The sequence below is a fragment of the Rhinatrema bivittatum genome, chromosome 8 (assembly GCF_901001135.1).
Source record: "Rhinatrema bivittatum chromosome 8, aRhiBiv1.1, whole genome shotgun sequence".
NCBI lineage: Eukaryota > Metazoa > Chordata > Amphibia > Gymnophiona > Rhinatrematidae > Rhinatrema > Rhinatrema bivittatum.
This window is the reverse complement of record NC_042622.1, coordinates 136,083,012-136,099,603: the sequence shown is the minus strand read 5'-3', so window position 1 is coordinate 136,099,603 and position 16,592 is coordinate 136,083,012. Positions and strand designations below refer to the sequence as shown.

The following is a 16,592-nucleotide window of genomic DNA, read 5'->3' as shown; positions in this document are numbered from 1 at the left end:
CAGAATCGCCGATTCCCCCGAAAGCGTGAGTGAGCCAGAAATGCGCCCCTCGTCTTTGGCCTAACCTCAGGTAGACGGTGTACCTTGTTCTCACCCAAGGATTGAATCATGTCTTCCAGGTCTTTCCCAAAAAGCAGTTTTCCCATAAAAGACAAAAAGCCCAATTGAGCCTTGGAGGAAACATCCGCTGACCAATTTCTCAACCAGAGAAGCCTGTGGGAGCAAACTGCTGAAACCATGGATCAGGCTGAAGCACACAAAAGGTCGTAAAGGGCATCCGCACTATCAGCCACCGCCGCTTCGAGATGTCCGGCTTGGACCACTTCTTCCTCCGTTAGAGTGGTATTATGTTGTAGCTGCTGAGCCCAGCGAAGACCTGCCCATAAGGAAAAGCTACTGCACATGGCAGCTCGGATGCCAAGTGCCGAAACTTCAAAAATATTTTTGAGCTGCACCTCCAGTTTCCGATCCTGGAGATCTTTGAGCACCGTCGCAGGGATAGTCTTTTTTTGTGTCTGCAGATACCGCCGCATCCACCTTAGGGATACGGAGAAGGTCCAAGGCCTCTTCTGGCAAAGGATACAACTTGTCCATTGCCGTACTGAACTCAAGCCCAGATTAGGGGTATCCCATTCCCAGAACAACAAGAAGTCCTTAACCGAGAGATGAAAAGGAAATGATTTGGTTGGACCCTGCAGGCCCACCATGACAGGATCCACGGAACCTATCCAAGAATTCTCCTGAGGGGACTCAAATTTTTCAAGAATGGCAGGAATTAATGGACCCAACTCATCCCTGCGGAACAGGCGGACCATCTTTGGGTCATCTCCTTAAACAATGTTAGGACCTCCATGATCCTGATCCTCCTATGGATGCGTTCCTTGATGAGACGCCCCAGCAGGGACCTGAGCACCTTGCTCTGAGTCCTCAGAGGAGGAATTCTCTCGCGGATAGGGGGCAAGGTCCGTAGAGGCCTCTTTGTCTTCGGATCCCCCGCCTGAGACCGAGATCTTTTGACCCCCATATCTTCGTGAGCCACTGGACCCCCGAGGTGCACGAACCTTGGGGCCCTCTCCTGAGTGTCTCCGTGCTGCTCTTCTGGCCTTAAAGGCCTTACGGAGCAACAAAACAAAATCTGAGGAGAAAGAATCGGAGGAGGAATATGATGCCTCCTCGGGGCTCTCCTCTGTCAGCTCAGGTAGTTTGCTTGACTGCCAGCCTCCCTCGGGGGCAATAGGCTGCAGAAAAAGAGGAGGGAGAACCCCTCTGAGGTTTGCGCGGCTGCGCAAAATGTGGCCAAAATGGCCTCCATTCCTGCGCTCAGCTGGAATGGGTCTGCCGGCTGAGGCTGTAATCGCTCAGATGACAAAGAGCTCTTTCGCGGCCAAGACACGTCTCCCCCGACAGCCGCCGATGTGCCTTCCCCTCTGGGAAGGCAAGCAGAACACAGCACATCGCGTGCGCGTCCCCACAAGCTTTGCAGGTCGCATTGTGAGGCATTGCAAAGCCGCTGAGGAAAAAGAATTTTTTTTTCCCCTCGGCGAGGACGGGTGCCTAAAAACCACCGCAGTGGACTTACAGTCTTCACCACCGCTGGAGCAAAAACGGGTCCTGTCTGCCCTGGGGTGACTGAGCCGGACTCTCCGGTATCACCCCCAATAAGGGACTGTGCTGGAAACCAGGGCTCTCAACTCTCAGCCGAGCCCCGATACCAGGGAGGATGGTCCCCTCAGGACCTGCCGACCCCCTAGGAAGCTAAATAGAAGTGCTCTTGCTGGCTATAAAAATTTTTTTTTTTTTTTTTTTTTTAAAGAAACAGTAACCCCGTCACTAACATCAAAGAACTAAAAGCCAAATTCTGAGAAAACACTTTTTTTTTTAAACTAACCACAGACTGTAGGTGTTGCACCTCCACCATCTGCTGGAGACAGATAAATACTGACAGACTGTAGGTGGCACCTCAGGATATACGGCAGAGTCGGTCAAAACTTCTCTGTCTCCATCTGCTGGTGGGGAGACAAAACCCAGGAGTCTGGACTGATCCAGATACGTACAGGGAATTAATTTTTTTTCCTCTTTTGCACTGCTAACAATCAATATCAATACTCCACACTTCCTGCCCTTCAGTGCTGCAGTCTGAGCAATCCCCTCAAAGAATATAACAAACATCAGATCCAATCAATCATGTAATAAAACAAGTACCAATGTATTCTTTCATAAAACGCTCTATCCAGAAAGGCAGAGAACATTATAATTACAATAAGGAGAAATTTCCTTACCTGTTAATTGACTGTTAGTCCTGATATACCAGTCCAGACCTTGACAACTATTTTCCCCCTACCAGCAAACAGAGACAAACAACACTAATTTCCTCTGTGACATTACAGCTGCTACTTAGGAGGTGGTACTAGCTGCAGAGAGCCAGTATCCTTTTGAACACGCTTTGGATCAGACCCCATCAATTGCAGAATAATTAACATTCAACCAGAATTCCAAGAAGAAGTTTTCCTGTAACCCTCAACAGAAGGAAAAAAAGGGGAAACTAAATAAGAAAGGAAAAAGGGCAGAGCTCCCAGATACCCAAAGAGAACATCCTTGCAAAATACAGCCTCTCTTTCCGGGTGGGTCCTGGACTGGTATAGCAGGACTAATGGAAAGGAAATGTCTCCTTCCATCTTGTCCTGCTACACCAGTCCAGCTCTTGACAAATGGGAAGTACCAAAGCTTCTGCGGGGAAGAGGGGAGGAGAGAGAGAGAGGGAAATAACCAGATCAAGAGGAGAGCGAAGCAAGGAGGAAAGCAGGATAAAACCTACTCAGAAGAAGAAAAAAAAAAAGAGACCGCATCTGAATCTCTTCTGTCTTTGTGTTTTTTTTTTTTGTTCTTTTTTTAAATGGACCTGCTCCTCAATCAGGCTCAACAACCACCCACATAGGGGCTGGGAGCCGAGCAAGGGCTCGCACTGCTGGCCTAAACCAGTGGCCTGGGCCAAGGGGTCTAGTCTGAGATCCAATACTGAGCTGCTGCACCAATCCATTCCTACCATCTTCTGGAAGCAGAAAATACTGGATCTCTGCTACTAGCACCAACTCCTAAGTAGTGGCTGTGATGTTACAGTGTTGCCTGCCTCCATCTGCTGGTAGAAGGAAATAACCCACTTGTCAAGGACTGGACTGCTGTAGTAGGATGAGATGGAAAACAGCAATAACCGTAAGAATTGATGCAGAGCAGAACTAGGACAGTTCAAATTTCAACCCAGCATGCAAAAAAAATAAATAAATAAAAAAAATATTCAAATTCTGATGTCACCTCAGCAAAACAAAATCCCTCCACTGCTTAACACTTTGTGACATAACACAAACCCCACAAAAAAACCCTCCTACAACTTTGCCATACCATAACAGCCCTAACTCTCAGGACTCAAACATCAGTAACCTTATCTATGAAACCAATGCAAATATTAAAAGCAGGCCCCACCACCTACTGGGGTAACAGAGCAAGTCAGACTGCTACAAAAAACCCTACAGATAAACTACATGCTAGCAGAAATATTGCACCTCAATCACTTATACAGAACACAGACAGCCTGTACCCAAATACAGAAATGACTACACATTAGAAACAGAAATATGCAGCAAAACCAACATAGAAAGCCCGAAAAAAACAAATTCTGAACAATGAAACTGTAAAGAAAGAGCAAAATACAAAGTCTAACCACTAAAAACATTTTTTTTTAACCTTTGTTGTCAGATTTTTATAATAAATGGATGATCCCAGTCTTTTTCTCCCCACTTTCCCCTTATCAAGTCTTTTCCTAATTCCTTCTGTTTCTGCACACACACACACACACACACACACACACACACACACACACACACACTTCTTCAGCCACTGCAGGATGGGGGTCCGGGGCTCTTCTTCCGGTGTCAAGCAGCTCTGATTGGGTGGGCTGGAGCCCAAAGTGGATGGTCCACAGCCCACTCATGACTACACTATTGCATCAATGACTGGATATGTGGTGATACCTAATTTACTAGAACAAAGGTAACAGTTTGTTCACTTTGGTTATGATGGACTATGTTTTTGTTTTTAGAGGAGGTAGGGGAGTCTTGCACAGATACAGTTATTTTTATCTTGCATATTTTACATGCCTTGGCCTTGTACTTCACTTGAAGCTACATCTATTGGAGCATGTAATCCAAGTTTTACTAAATAAATAAGTCCCATATGCTAACTGTAGAAGCTTGACTGCTTGTAGATATTGCTTTGTATCTAAGTCAGTTTTTGTGGTCTTCCTTATTGGTTCTCCACCATCCTGAGCATACAAGTTCCTATACTTAATCAAATGACAAGTAGCCCCCCTTTCATGTCGTACCACCAAGCTTTGTAATAATTTACTCAGCTACCAAAACTAGTGAAGCCCAAATATCTGGCAGATAAGATCCCATGATCTTGCTAAGTAGTTAAAGGCCTCCACCAACTTGCTGGCAACAACCCAGCTGCCTTCTGGGGAGTTGTAACATGTTGGCACCAAGCCAGCTACCCCCCCCCCCCCCCCCCATATGTTACCAGCTCATTCTTCCTTTATTTACAAAGTATTTTTGGATCTTGTTTGAAAGAAAAGCACTCATAATTATTGTAGAAGCATCTGATTATAAGTCATTCTTTTGACACACCTTTTAACAGATTTGTCTCCACACAATCCCGTACCCGTTTCCAATGAACACCTGGAGGTTTATAAACTGCAAACAGCCCCTGCAGAGTCCGGTAAACCTCTGGTGCAAATCTGGACATGTTCAAGGATTCCTGTGATAGAAAAGACATTTTTCATAAAACTTCACTAGCATGAAATGAACATACTGTATCTTTTTAAAATGGATCGATTTTCTTGTACTGGGTGTTGCATAACAACTGCCTCCCTCCCTAGCGCCCCACTGGATTATCCCACTAATATAATTTTTGTACCATTTTATAGGCCATTCAGTTTGGAATTTAACAATATCTTACATGTTAAATTTGTTATTTATGACCAGAACATACAATAGCAAAAACAGCATCAGATTGACCATTTTAAGTGTACTGCATTTCATGAGGCACGTGATGCTGGAGCAACCTTTATTATGAAAAAATGGATTCCCGAAAAATTAAGTCGAAGTGAAAGCTAAGTTCAGAAGACATGGGGCATGACTGTCCATGAGTGTTTTACGGAATTTGGTGGCAGTCGACTGCTAAAATTGGCTCAAGAAAGCCAAAAAAAATATTGAAAATTCCAGCAATAAGCAAATAAAAAGCTGTTACTCTGCTCATTTTAAAGCCATTTTGCAAGCTAACAGTTGGCACACCACCTATTAATTATATGCTTAATTCCATTTTAAATGTCGATTATTAAAATGGTATATTGCATGTTTCTATCATATTTCCAGTTACTGCTGCAATGGGGGAAAGCAAAGGTTATGCAACACCCAGTATACAGAAAATATACTTTTATTGAGGCAATTATAGTGTGTTAAAATATTATTTATACAAGCCCAATATACTCAGTGCTGTATAAAGAAAAACAAATTTCACATGGTTGCTATATCCAGTCCACAAACAATCTTTTTGCACCCAGGAAGGTTAAATTAATCGATCAAGGTCATACTGGGAGCAGAGATGGAGGAAGAAAACTATAGTTGCCAGGAGAAGACATAAAGACAGCTCAGGATATAAAAGAACATGGCATACACCAAGAACAAATAATCCAAACTATAAAACAGTGAGCAATTCAGCAAAAATCAGCAAATGGTGATGTACTGCAAGAACGGTTACCAACTTTTCCACAGACCTGAACTGGACACTTGAGATTGGGGGGCTCATTTGCATAAATTAGCTCAGAGACAGGATCTAGGATTTCTGCTATTGCAATAGCTCATGTACAATATTTTTGGATAATTTTTGCATAGATCCAATAGAAGCTATCACAGCCTGCCAACAATAGTTAACCCCAGGAGCCATACAGTTCCTAGATCACTGTGGTATATATTCCAATCACTAAACTGAAAATAAAATTCTCACAAAAATTTTTCAGCACTGTAAAAATAACTGTGTATTAGTATGAATAAAAATTATATATTTACAATAGATTTTATACAGGCTATACTCTAGAAGAAATGCACATTAGAATACTGCTTTATATGCTTTCAGGTCAGCAACTGTAGAAAAGTTTCTACATATAAAAATAAAACCACCACACTCCAACACTGCTGCTCCCTGTCTTCTCCAGATGCTGCTGATTGTATGCCTGGAATAGGACCAAACATGCCATTCCGCTCACCCTAGAACAGCTATTCTCAACCAATGTGTCGCGGCTCCTGGTGTCCCAAAGCCCCAGTTATACTTCCCTTTACCTTTTTCCTGCCCCCGCGGGCCAATTGGAAACCTCCTCCCTTCTTCCTGCCAGTAGAAAGAGGAAGCCGCTGATTGGCCGGTGGGACAGGAAGTAGGGGAGCATCCCACACAGTGTTGCCAACCTCGCTTATTTACCGCGAGATTGGGCTTCTTTTTGTAGTCATTCGCGGTTTTTTTTCCGATTCGCGGGTTGCTTTTAATTGGGCTATTTTTTCTGCCAGTCGCGTTTTTTTGGGCTTGTTGGGCGGGACTTATGCTCTGAATCATGTTACAGTGATTGGCTGCTGCTGCGATGAAGCCTGTCCATAGCAGACGCACCCTATCCCTATATTGCAGCAGTAAGCCAATCAGAGCAGGAGCTGTAAGCCTTGTTGATGCATACGTCAGGAGCACATTTGGTGGGCAGATCTAGCCAGCACTGCACAGCATCGCACGTGGGCGGAACGGGAAGACCAGCAGAACGGCATTGGAGCGCAACAGCAAAGGAATCCAGAGTGTGCAGCTACAGCCAGGTATCAGGAGGGGAGGAATTAGTATGGTGGGAGAGGGGAATGAGTATGTGAGGGCCAGACATGTGCTCAGAGGGGGGAATCAGTGTGTGCGGTGTCAGAGATGTGCTCGGAGGGGTTAGGGAGGGGGGAATGAGTATGTGAGAGCCAGAGATGTGCTCGGAGGGGGGTGGGGAGAGTGTGGAGGCCAGAGATGTGCTCGGAGGGGGGGGGGGGGAGTGTGGGGGCCAGAGATGTGCTCGGAGGGGGGTGGGGAGAGTGTGGGGGCCAGAGATGTGCTCGGAGGGGGGTGGGGAGAGTGTGGGGGCCAGAGATGTGCTCGGAGGGGGGTGGGGAGAGTGTGGGGGGCCAGAGATGTGCTCGGAGGGGGGTGGGGAGAGTGTGGGGGCCAGAGATGTGCTCGGAGGGGGGTGGGGAGAGTGTGGGGGCCAGAGATGTGCTCGGAGGGGGGTGGGGAGAGTGTGGGGGCCAGAGATGTGCTCGGAGGGGGGTGGGGAGAGCGTGGGGGCCAGAGATGTGCTCGGAGGGGGGTGGGGAGAGTGAGGGGGCCAGAGATGTGCTCGGAGGGGGGTGGGGAGAGTGTGGGGGCCAGAGATGTGCTCGGAGGGGGGTGGGGAGAGTGTGGAGACCAGAGATGTGCTCGGAGGGGGGTGGGGAGAGGGGAATGAGAGTGTGGAGGCCAGAGATGTGCTCGGAGGGGGGTGGGGAGAGTGTGGAGGCCAGAGATGTGTTCGGAGGGGGGTGGGGAGAGGGGAATGAGAGTGTGGGGGCCAGAGATGTGCTCGGAGGGGGGTGGGGAGAGGGGAATGAGAGTGTGGGGGCCAGAGATGTGCTCGGAGGGGGGTGGGGAGAGGGGAATGAGAGTGTGGGGGCCAGAGATGTGCTCGGAGGGGGGTGGGGAGAGTGTGGAGGCCAGAGATGTGTTCGGAGAGGGGAATGAGAGTGTGGGGGCCAGAGATGTGCTCGGAGGGGGGTGGGGAGAGTGTGGCGGCCAGAGATGTGTTCGGAGGGGGGAATGAGAGTGTGGGGGCCAGAGATGTCCTCGGAGGGGGGTGGGGAGAGGGGAATGAGAGTGTGGAGGCCAGAGATGTGTTCGGAGGGGGGAATGAGAGTGTGGAGGCCAGAGATGTGTTCGGAGGGGGGAATGAGAGTGTGGAGGCCAGAGATGTGTTCGGAGGGGGGAATGAGAGTGTGGAGGCCAGAGATGTGTTCGGAGGGGGGAATGAGAGTGTGGGGGCCAGAGATGTCCTCGGAGGGGGGTGGGGAGAGGGGAATGAGAGTGTGGGGGCCAGAGATGTCCTCGGAGGGGGGTGGGGAGAGGGGAATGAGAGTGTGGGGGCCAGAGATGTGCTCGGAGGGGGGTGGGGAGAGGGGAATGAGAGTGTGGGGGCCAGAGATGTGCTCGGAGGGGGGAATGAGAGTGTGGGGGCCAGAGATGTGCTCGGAGGGGGGTGGGGAGAGGGGAATGAGAGTGTGAGGGCCAGAGATGTGCTCGGAGGGGGGGAATGAGAGTGTGGGGGCCAGAGATGTGCTCGGAGGGGGGTGGGGAGAGGGGAATGAGAGTGTGAGGGCCAGAGATGTGCTCGGAGGGGGGAATGAGAGTGTGGGGGCCAGAGATGTGCTCGAGGGGGGGTGGGGAGAGGGGAATGGGAGTGTGGAGGCCAGAGATGTGCTCGGAGGGGGGTGGGGAGGGGGGAATGAGTGTGGAGGCCAGGGATGTGCTCGGAGGGGGGAATGAGTGTGGAGGCCAGAGATGTGCTCGGAGGGGGGAATGAGAGTGTGGAGGCCAGAGATGTGCTCGGAGGGGGGAATGAGAGTGTGGAGGCCAGAGATGTGCTCGGAGGGGGGAATGAGAGTGTGGGGGCCAGAGATGTGCTCGGAGGGGGGGAATGAGAGTGTGGGGGCCAGAGATGTGCTCGGAGGGGGGAATGAGAGTGTGGGGGCCAGAGATGTGCTAGGAGGGGGGAATGAGAGTGTGGGGGCCAGAGATGTGCTCGGAGTGGTTAGGGAGGGGGGAATGAGTGAGTATGTGAGGGCCAGAGATGTGCTCGGAGGGGTTAGGGAGGGGGGGAATGAGTATGTGAGGGCCAGAGATGTGCTCGGAGGGGAGAATCAGTATGTGCGGGGCCAGAGATGTGCTTGGAGGGGGGTGGGGAGAGGAAAATGAATATGTGAGGGCGTTAAATGCTATAAAAAATAAAAAGTTTCAATCTCATGTGTTTTGGGCTTGTTTTTTTGGAAAAAAGTGCTTGTTCTTTCATGAAAATCTGGCAACACTGGACAGGCTCCACATACAGAGGCTTCTCCAAACACATGCACAGGCAGTTACACAGACAGAGGTATCCAGAAACACACATACACAGAGGCTGAGACCAGACGACCTGAGCAACAATGGGCACTTTTCGCTAGTACATATATAAACAAAAAGAACTACAGCAAGATATTGATAAGTTCTGAAGAAGCAGAACTTTTTTGTAAGAGTGCATAGGTCTCATCTCCCTGCATGTGTAAAAATTACCTGACTGAAACCAACTTCCTCAAACATAGCTGGAAGTACACAAAGCTGCCATAGTGTGCAAACTTTTAATCACAGGACAAATATTTTCCTGTGCGTATGAAAAAACAGTGCACACACGCACTGATGTATGCACACCACTTTGCCGGTTCCCTCCCTTCATGTCCCAGCTGATCATGCAAACAGTAGGTGTGTAGATGATTTTAACATGTATACTTTCCACTTGCTAGTTTTTAAACCGAAATAATGTGGGTAGTTTCTCTTTGAAATTGTATGTAAAATGCGTGCATGCGTTAAAGACATCCCATATAGTCTGCACCTGCTGTTTTTGCAGGGGAAGTGGAAGAAGAATACTTGTATACATCTTGAAATTTGTGCACATTATAAGTGCCCACATAGGCACTCACTTGCTAGGCATTTTCCTATAGACACAGTATGGGAGGAAAACCTTAGTAAATCAGCCCATAGTTTGCAACTACATAGGCTATTTGAAGATTATCCCTTAAATAATAGGCCAGGAAGCCAGTTCCTAAGACCAATATTTAATTGTACAGATAATAGTCATAGTGGATAATACATTGAAATCGTCGACTCAGTGTGCTGTGGCAGTCAAAAAAGCAGACATGTTAGAAATTATTAGGAAGGGAATAAAACGGTGGATGCCATAATGCCTCTCCATGGTGAGACCGCACCTTGAATACTATGTGCAAGTCTGGAAGCCGCATTTAAAAAAAGATATAGTTGCACTGGAGAAAGTACAAAGAAAGGCAACCAAAATGATAAAGAGCATGGAACGGCTACCCTATGAGGGAAGGCTAAAGAAGTTAGGGCTGTTCAGGTTGGAGAAGAGACGGCTGAGAGGGGATATGATAGAGGTCTACAAAATCATGAAAGGACTTAAATGGGTAAATGTGAATCGGTTATTTACTCTCTCAGATAATAGAAAGTCTAGGAGGCACTCCATGAAGTTAGCAAGTAGCTCATTTAAAACCAAGAAGAAAATTATTTGTCATTCAATGCACAATTAAGCTCTGGAATTCATTTCCAGAGGATGTGGTTATGACAGTTAGTGTAACTGGGTTTAAAAAGGTTTGGATAAGTTCCTCGAGGAGAAGTCCATAAACTGCTATTAATCAATAAGGAATAGTAGTTTGGGATCTATTTAATGTTTGGGTACTTGCCAGGTACTTGTGATTTGGATTGGCCACTATTGCAAATAAGATGCTGGGCTTGATGGACCCTTGGTCTGACCCAGTATGGAATATCTTATATTCTTATGTAGCCTTAGGGTATGACAAAACAAAGCTTTGAAAGAAGACACCTCTGAAGTGCACATGGAGTTAAAATTAGCAATCTTATTTAATCACCAGACTCAAGAATAAACATTAATGTACAATGAATATACGGTAATTAAACTGGAGGGTATTTTACAAAATGACTATGCTATGTAATTTCACACTCATGCTATGTAAAGTCACCATTAGAAAACAGAGAAATGAAAAGTGTCTCCGTTGCTTTTCATTTCCAGTATAGTCTGCTGCTCATATTAGCTTTGAAGTAGACACTGAGGGGTAGATTTTATAAAAGTATGCCCGCGCGAACTTTTGTTCGCACACCAGACGCAAGCAAGAGTACACCGGATTTTAATAAATACATGCGTAGCCAAGCGTATCCTTTAAAATCAGGAGTCAGCGCGCGCAAGGCTGTGCAAAATTGGCAGCCTGCGTGCGCCGAGCCGCACAGCCTGCCTCCGTTCCCTCCACCCCCGCACCTTCCCCTCCCTTCCCCCTACCTAACCCACCCCCCCCCAGCCCTATCTAACCCCCCCACCTTTGTTTTAAAAGTTGCGCCGGCTGTGCAATTACCAGGCCCGGGAGCTGTTTCGGAGGCCTCGGCCATGCCCCTGAAACGCCTCCGGGCCAGAACCACGCCCGCGGCCCCGCCCTCAAATGATGCGCCGCCGTGACACGCCCCCGACAGGCCCCCCCCAGGAAAGCCCCGGGACTTACGCGCGTCCCAAGGCTTGCGCACGCCGCCGAGCCTATTCAACATAGGCTCGGCGTGCGCAGGGGTAACTTCGGGCAGGTTTTCGGGGGGTACACGCGTATCTTACGTGCGTACCCCTTTGAAAATCTGGCCCTGAGGTTTTTAATTGATACAGATAGCTACCTAGTAATGGCATTGCAAATTGGAATGAAACTTCTCTGAGCTATGTCATAGTTGGCGTTTATTCCCAAGCTCTACAAGAACTGCTAGTGAGATCAGCATTACAACTTCTTTTGTAAGCCTTTTAGAAACAGAAATTGTTACTGTACTGGAATGTCTTATGTTAGTATAGTATAGTACAAGAGAAACATAAAATTCATATTATTAGTGTGAAATATTTGCCATTCTAAGTTAGATTTATGTTGTACACTTTAAAGCATCCTAAATTGGAACAAGTTTTACCATGCAGTGCACGGCTAGGCATGCACAAATGGTAACGGTCACATTATTCACAGATATCAGTCGGAACTGAATAGTATTTGGCAGTTTTACTCATGAGAAAGAAAAGGCAAAAGCATGAGATGCTGCATCAGCCACATGAGGCTGAGCTGCCAAGGCAAGGATGGGGGGCATGGCAGCCAAATATGTATTTTCTAACCCTGTGAAATAAGGGCACCATGTTAGTCCAGAAATGTATTTTACCAACCTTAAGAAGAAATAGTTGAAGAAAAAGCGATTTTGGTACCTCCACATCTACTTGCATGGTGAAGCCTTACCATAACTTGAATGTGAAAAAGTCAAAGTGGTTTGGGATCCCATTAGTTCTTCTGCAGTAGAATGTGCAAAGAGCCTAAAATAAAAATATAGAGCCTGCTGCAGCCTGAAATCAGTCCTGCTGCTGCCACTCCACATAGGTGCAAAAGGCAAAAAGAACTTCATGGAGACTTGAATCATACAAATTTATTAATATGCAAAAGCAAACACCCAGCATGTCATGCAGTGGTCTGCTATTTCAGCAGGTTTATCAGCTTCCCAATTACAAAGTTATATACAGTACAAGATTCGCCGAGTGACACATTGGCAGACGTACGAAGGGTTTTCTCCCATTTTGTGTCTATGGAGAAAATACTTAGTGTATCTGGTCCAGCGACTGAACACGCTGTCTTTCAGATGAGATGTTAAAACCAAAGTTCGGTCTACTCTGGAGATCTTAAAGAATCCTTGACACTTTTCACAAGGCTTAGGGATGTTAATCCCAGTGTCCTAGCTAAATTCTAACTCAGTTTATACAATCTAGTCACTGCTGAAATCTCCCCACAGAAACAATGTTATTAGGCTCAGAAAAGCCTCTTCTGTTTTCTGTATTCTCCATTAAGCTTTGTATAAAAGTGTTATACACTGGTGTTATGAAGGAGGCGTCTTTTGTTCAACAGGTCCTTCAGTTAACAAACCCCTTTACAACTTCTTTGGAAAAGAAAAATTAATTGAGCTAAGTCCCCTGAAACACTTTTCTGAGCTAGTCTGCTTGTTAGATCTTGGAAGCAAAGTAGGGTCAGGCCTGGCTCATACCTTGCTGGGGGAAGACAAGGTGCTGTGGGCTGCAAAAGGCAATGGCAAACTCTGCAGTTTTCTGTACACAAAAGGTCAAAGGCACCGTGATCACCTAACCCTCAACACCTAGAGATGGGTATAAAGATGACAGGAAAACTAAACAGAGATAAGTCTCTTGTCTTCTCCAGTGCTCGCCCTTGGGATTTTCTAGCGCTTCCACTATCAGTCTTTCAGTATCGTGGAGAGCCTTGCTGCCATATGAGAGCATTGCCGGTCCCTACCAATGGCCTGAAGGTTGCAGCAGTATTGTCCAGATGCATAATCGGGTTTCATGTCATAAAAACCAAAGCGCCTGCAAAATAGACAGTGATTGATTATTCATTCAAGACTGATTCATTACTTTTCAAGGAATCCGTTTCTCCTGTCACCTTGTTTTGCTTTTATACTTCAATTGCCTGAATTCTCTGTTTACTCACTTGCCACATGTCACCTCCCCTCCCTGCCTTACCTGTTTCTTGGAGCATGTTTACCCTTTAAGCTCCTCTCCTCCCTCTGTTGTAGTGGAGTTTGAGACAAGTTCCTGTGGAGGTCAGTCCAGGCCTGCAGTTGTCCTGGAAAGGAGGCTGTGGGGGGAAAATGTATTAATAAACTACATTAATTATATAAGTGAAATAAAAATAAAAAGCAAACTCTGGAAATTCAGTTATTTTTCTCCATCAGCCTGGGAGGGTGTCTCCATTGCCTGCTCTCCAATTTCTGCTTGAAGATTCATAACTAGATTGATGCTTTAGTGTTTGCCTGATCCATGAAACTTCTCATTCACCTCGGATGTGCAATCGTTTTTCTCAAATTAGGCAATGTCAACAAAATTGCCTAATTCGGAATGGTTTGGGAGAACCAAAAAACGATTGAATTTTTTTCCGAAATTTTGGAAAAAATTCATTTTTGAGTTAGTGAACGCTAACTCCCGATATTGCGCACTAACCTGAAAATCGGGGCCCCCGAAAAAAAGAAACCCCGAACCACGGGAAAAATGAAATTCCCGCGGGGGGGGGGGGGGGGGCACCAAAATGAAGCCCGACACGAAATTTTTAGCCGAAGCACACAATCAAGCTATTCAATTTTAGCAACTATTTAAGGTTTTGTTGCACTTAAGAATTATAACAGTGGCAGCTTGCACTGCCGTGCTCTCTCCCCCCTCCCCCCTTACCTTATCACCATCCATTTACCACTCATACTCCAATATTGGTGAAAATAGGCCGCAGCTTTTATTAATTATTAATATAAAACCAAACTTTCGGTACCCGAGTATTAGTGCGTTCGTCGAATATTACCATACCGGGCTTCGTACCGGCGTCCGCCATTTTAGCCAGTCCGCCATACGCTCTGACCGGCCCCCCGCCATGTCCAAGCCATGGGGCCATCCCCCGGGCAGCCCACGCCCACCTCTACGCACTTTCCTTCACCTGTGACCACGGTTTGTCCACCGTGTCCTCCGGGCCCCTCCTGGCCCCCCCCCTAACTTGGGTACCCCCGCCAACCCTTATTACTGCGACAATTGTACATTTGGCAATTCTCTTGCTAACATTATCTTCTGACTATCTCCTCCTTACTGTCCGTCGTCCCCCCTCTCTTGCTCCTAGTTGGGTGGGTGGGTGGAAACGCGAGCGCCGGCCAGCGAAAAGGGCCTGGTCCGGCGCCCGCCCTGCCTTTAAGTCCCGAGGTCTCGCGAGATCTCGGGCCCGAATTCGCGCCCGAAGTCCCGCGAGACCCCGGGCCAGGATTCGCGCGCCCACCCGATGACATCACCGCGCCGCAGCGTGATGACGTCATCGCCCTCGATGCGCCGGTCCCCAAGGTCTCCGGCCGGCTTCGGCGCTCCATCCCTCGCGGCGTTTGCTCCCACCCGGCCGCCGCGGTAAGACGACTCCGCGGGTGGGGGGGGGGGGGCAGTCGCTCTGCCGGCAAGCGCCCTGTTAAGGGGGCCCTCCCTGCAGGCGCTTGTCGGTCCTTTAAAACATTTCTCATTTGCTCAAATAGACATAGAAATATTCTCAAGATATTTTTTTACTGGTCCAACTAGCATAAAAGTATGTATAAGTTCAAAAAAAGAAAATATGTCCCCATTTGTGTGTCTTTGTCATTTTGATGCAATTTTTCACTAGCCCATCTATAGGTGTAAGGTCCATGGGAACTTGTGTTCCCATGTATTTTGTCAGTAATTTTCAGAGAAACTACACAGCTTCAAGATACATGGGAACAAAAGTACCTGTGAAATTTGTACCTAATGCGTCTGTGAGCAGAGGAACGAGAGCAAGACTATGCACATAGATTTGGAAACTCAACTCTATGCGCATTCATGTGAATTTTATAAGGAGTTACATGTGTAAATGTAAATACTATCGTAGCAATTTTGAAAAGCCATTTACACGTGTAAACTGAACTTACACATGTATAACCTATGGACAATTCAATGGCATACATTGCTGTAATTTTCAAAAGTCTACTTACCAGGTAAAGTGCATTTACAAGTGCAAAACCTAATTTTAACCATGTGAATGCTTTTTAAAATCAGGACCTTATTTTACTCCCCTGACCACATCCCTGGGAATGTCGCTTTAATCTGGCTAAAGGTGCTTATATACTCTGGATGCGCTTTTCATCCAGGGGGATGTAACTGGTTATCTCTGAATTTACCCAGCTACATTCCTTTTGAAAACTCTCTCATTTATGGAGTAATTTTCAAAGAATGCAAAGTCCGTGGATAATTTTAGACTTTACACTTTCACTTTGAAAATTAGCCTGGGAAAACACAGTTACTCTAGACCAGCGGTTCTCAACTAGTGTGTTGCAACCCACCAGTGTGTCACCAAGCACACGCAGGTGTGTCGCCACACTTCCCGGTCCCCCACTGACCCAGCTGCTCCCCCTACCCGAGAAAAACAGGTCCTCGCCCGGGCGGAACGCAGCAGGACAGCTGGAGTCAGCAGCACCGGCATGCTCTCTTCTTCCCGCCCCCCCCCCCCCCCCCAGCCCAGAAGAGGAAACGGTGAGAAGTGGGTGCGTGCACGGGAAGAAGAGACCATGTTAGTGTGGGCAGCACTGGCCCAAAGAAGAGAAGAGAGGCGCGGCCTAAGGAATGAGGAACAACGTCAACCCCCACGGCCAATGGGATTCCTTTCTCCGTGAGGGCTGAAAGGGAAGAAGGTTGCTGCTGCCTTTAGGGTTGGAAGTGGAGGAGGCTGCAGCTGCCGCTAGTTCGGGGTGGGGGGGGGGAAGAGTGAATGAGAAAACATATGTTTGAGGTGCTGTGTGTGTGTATGAGTGAGACAGCATGTATGTGAATGATTGAGAGCCTGTATATATGAAAGAGAATATGTATGTGATTGACAGCCTGCCTGTGAGAGAGAGCATGAATGTAAATTTACGATTGGGAACCTGTATGTGTAAGTTTGTGATTGAAAACCTGTTTGTGTGAAAGAATATGCATGTGTGATTGAGATCCTTTGTGTGTGAGAGAAATATGTATGTATGATTAAGAGCCTCTGTGTATAAGTAAGAGAGAGAGCATGTGTGTGTGACTGAGAGCTGGTTTAGGTGAGGGAGCATGTGAGTATGTGATTGAGAGCCTGTGTGTAAATGAG

The 16,592-nt window shown here is 47.2% G+C and overlaps 2 protein-coding genes across 9 annotated transcripts in view; both read right to left on the bottom strand.

Moving 5' to 3' along the window:
• Positions 1-12,285, bottom strand: part of TRUB2 (TruB pseudouridine synthase family member 2) — a 71,323-nt gene extending 59,038 nt beyond the window's left edge. The window contains exons 1-2 of one of the 5 annotated variants that reach the window (XM_029610819.1): positions 12,104-12,285; positions 4,677-4,806 (exon numbers count right to left, since the gene is read on the bottom strand). In XM_029610819.1, coding sequence (XP_029466679.1) covers positions 4,677-4,806; positions 12,104-12,160 — 187 coding nt within the window. In that variant the 5' untranslated portion in view covers positions 12,161-12,285. Of the gene's footprint in view, positions 1-4,676; positions 4,807-6,116; positions 6,139-6,232; positions 6,539-12,103 lie in introns of those variants that run through there. The other 4 variants (XM_029610821.1, XM_029610820.1, XM_029610818.1 and 1 more) reach the window with 4 other exon arrangements.
• Positions 12,286-12,339: 54 nt separating this feature from the next.
• Positions 12,340-16,592, bottom strand: part of LOC115096351 — a 95,917-nt gene continuing 91,664 nt past the window's right edge. For all 4 annotated transcript variants that reach the window (XM_029610813.1, XM_029610814.1, XM_029610815.1 and 1 more), the window contains 2 exons: positions 13,457-13,571; positions 12,340-13,300 (listed from right to left, as the gene is read on the bottom strand). In XM_029610813.1, the coding sequence (XP_029466673.1) occupies positions 13,171-13,300; positions 13,457-13,571 (245 nt within the window). In that variant the 3' untranslated portion in view covers positions 12,340-13,170. The remainder of the gene's footprint in view (positions 13,301-13,456; positions 13,572-16,592) is intronic.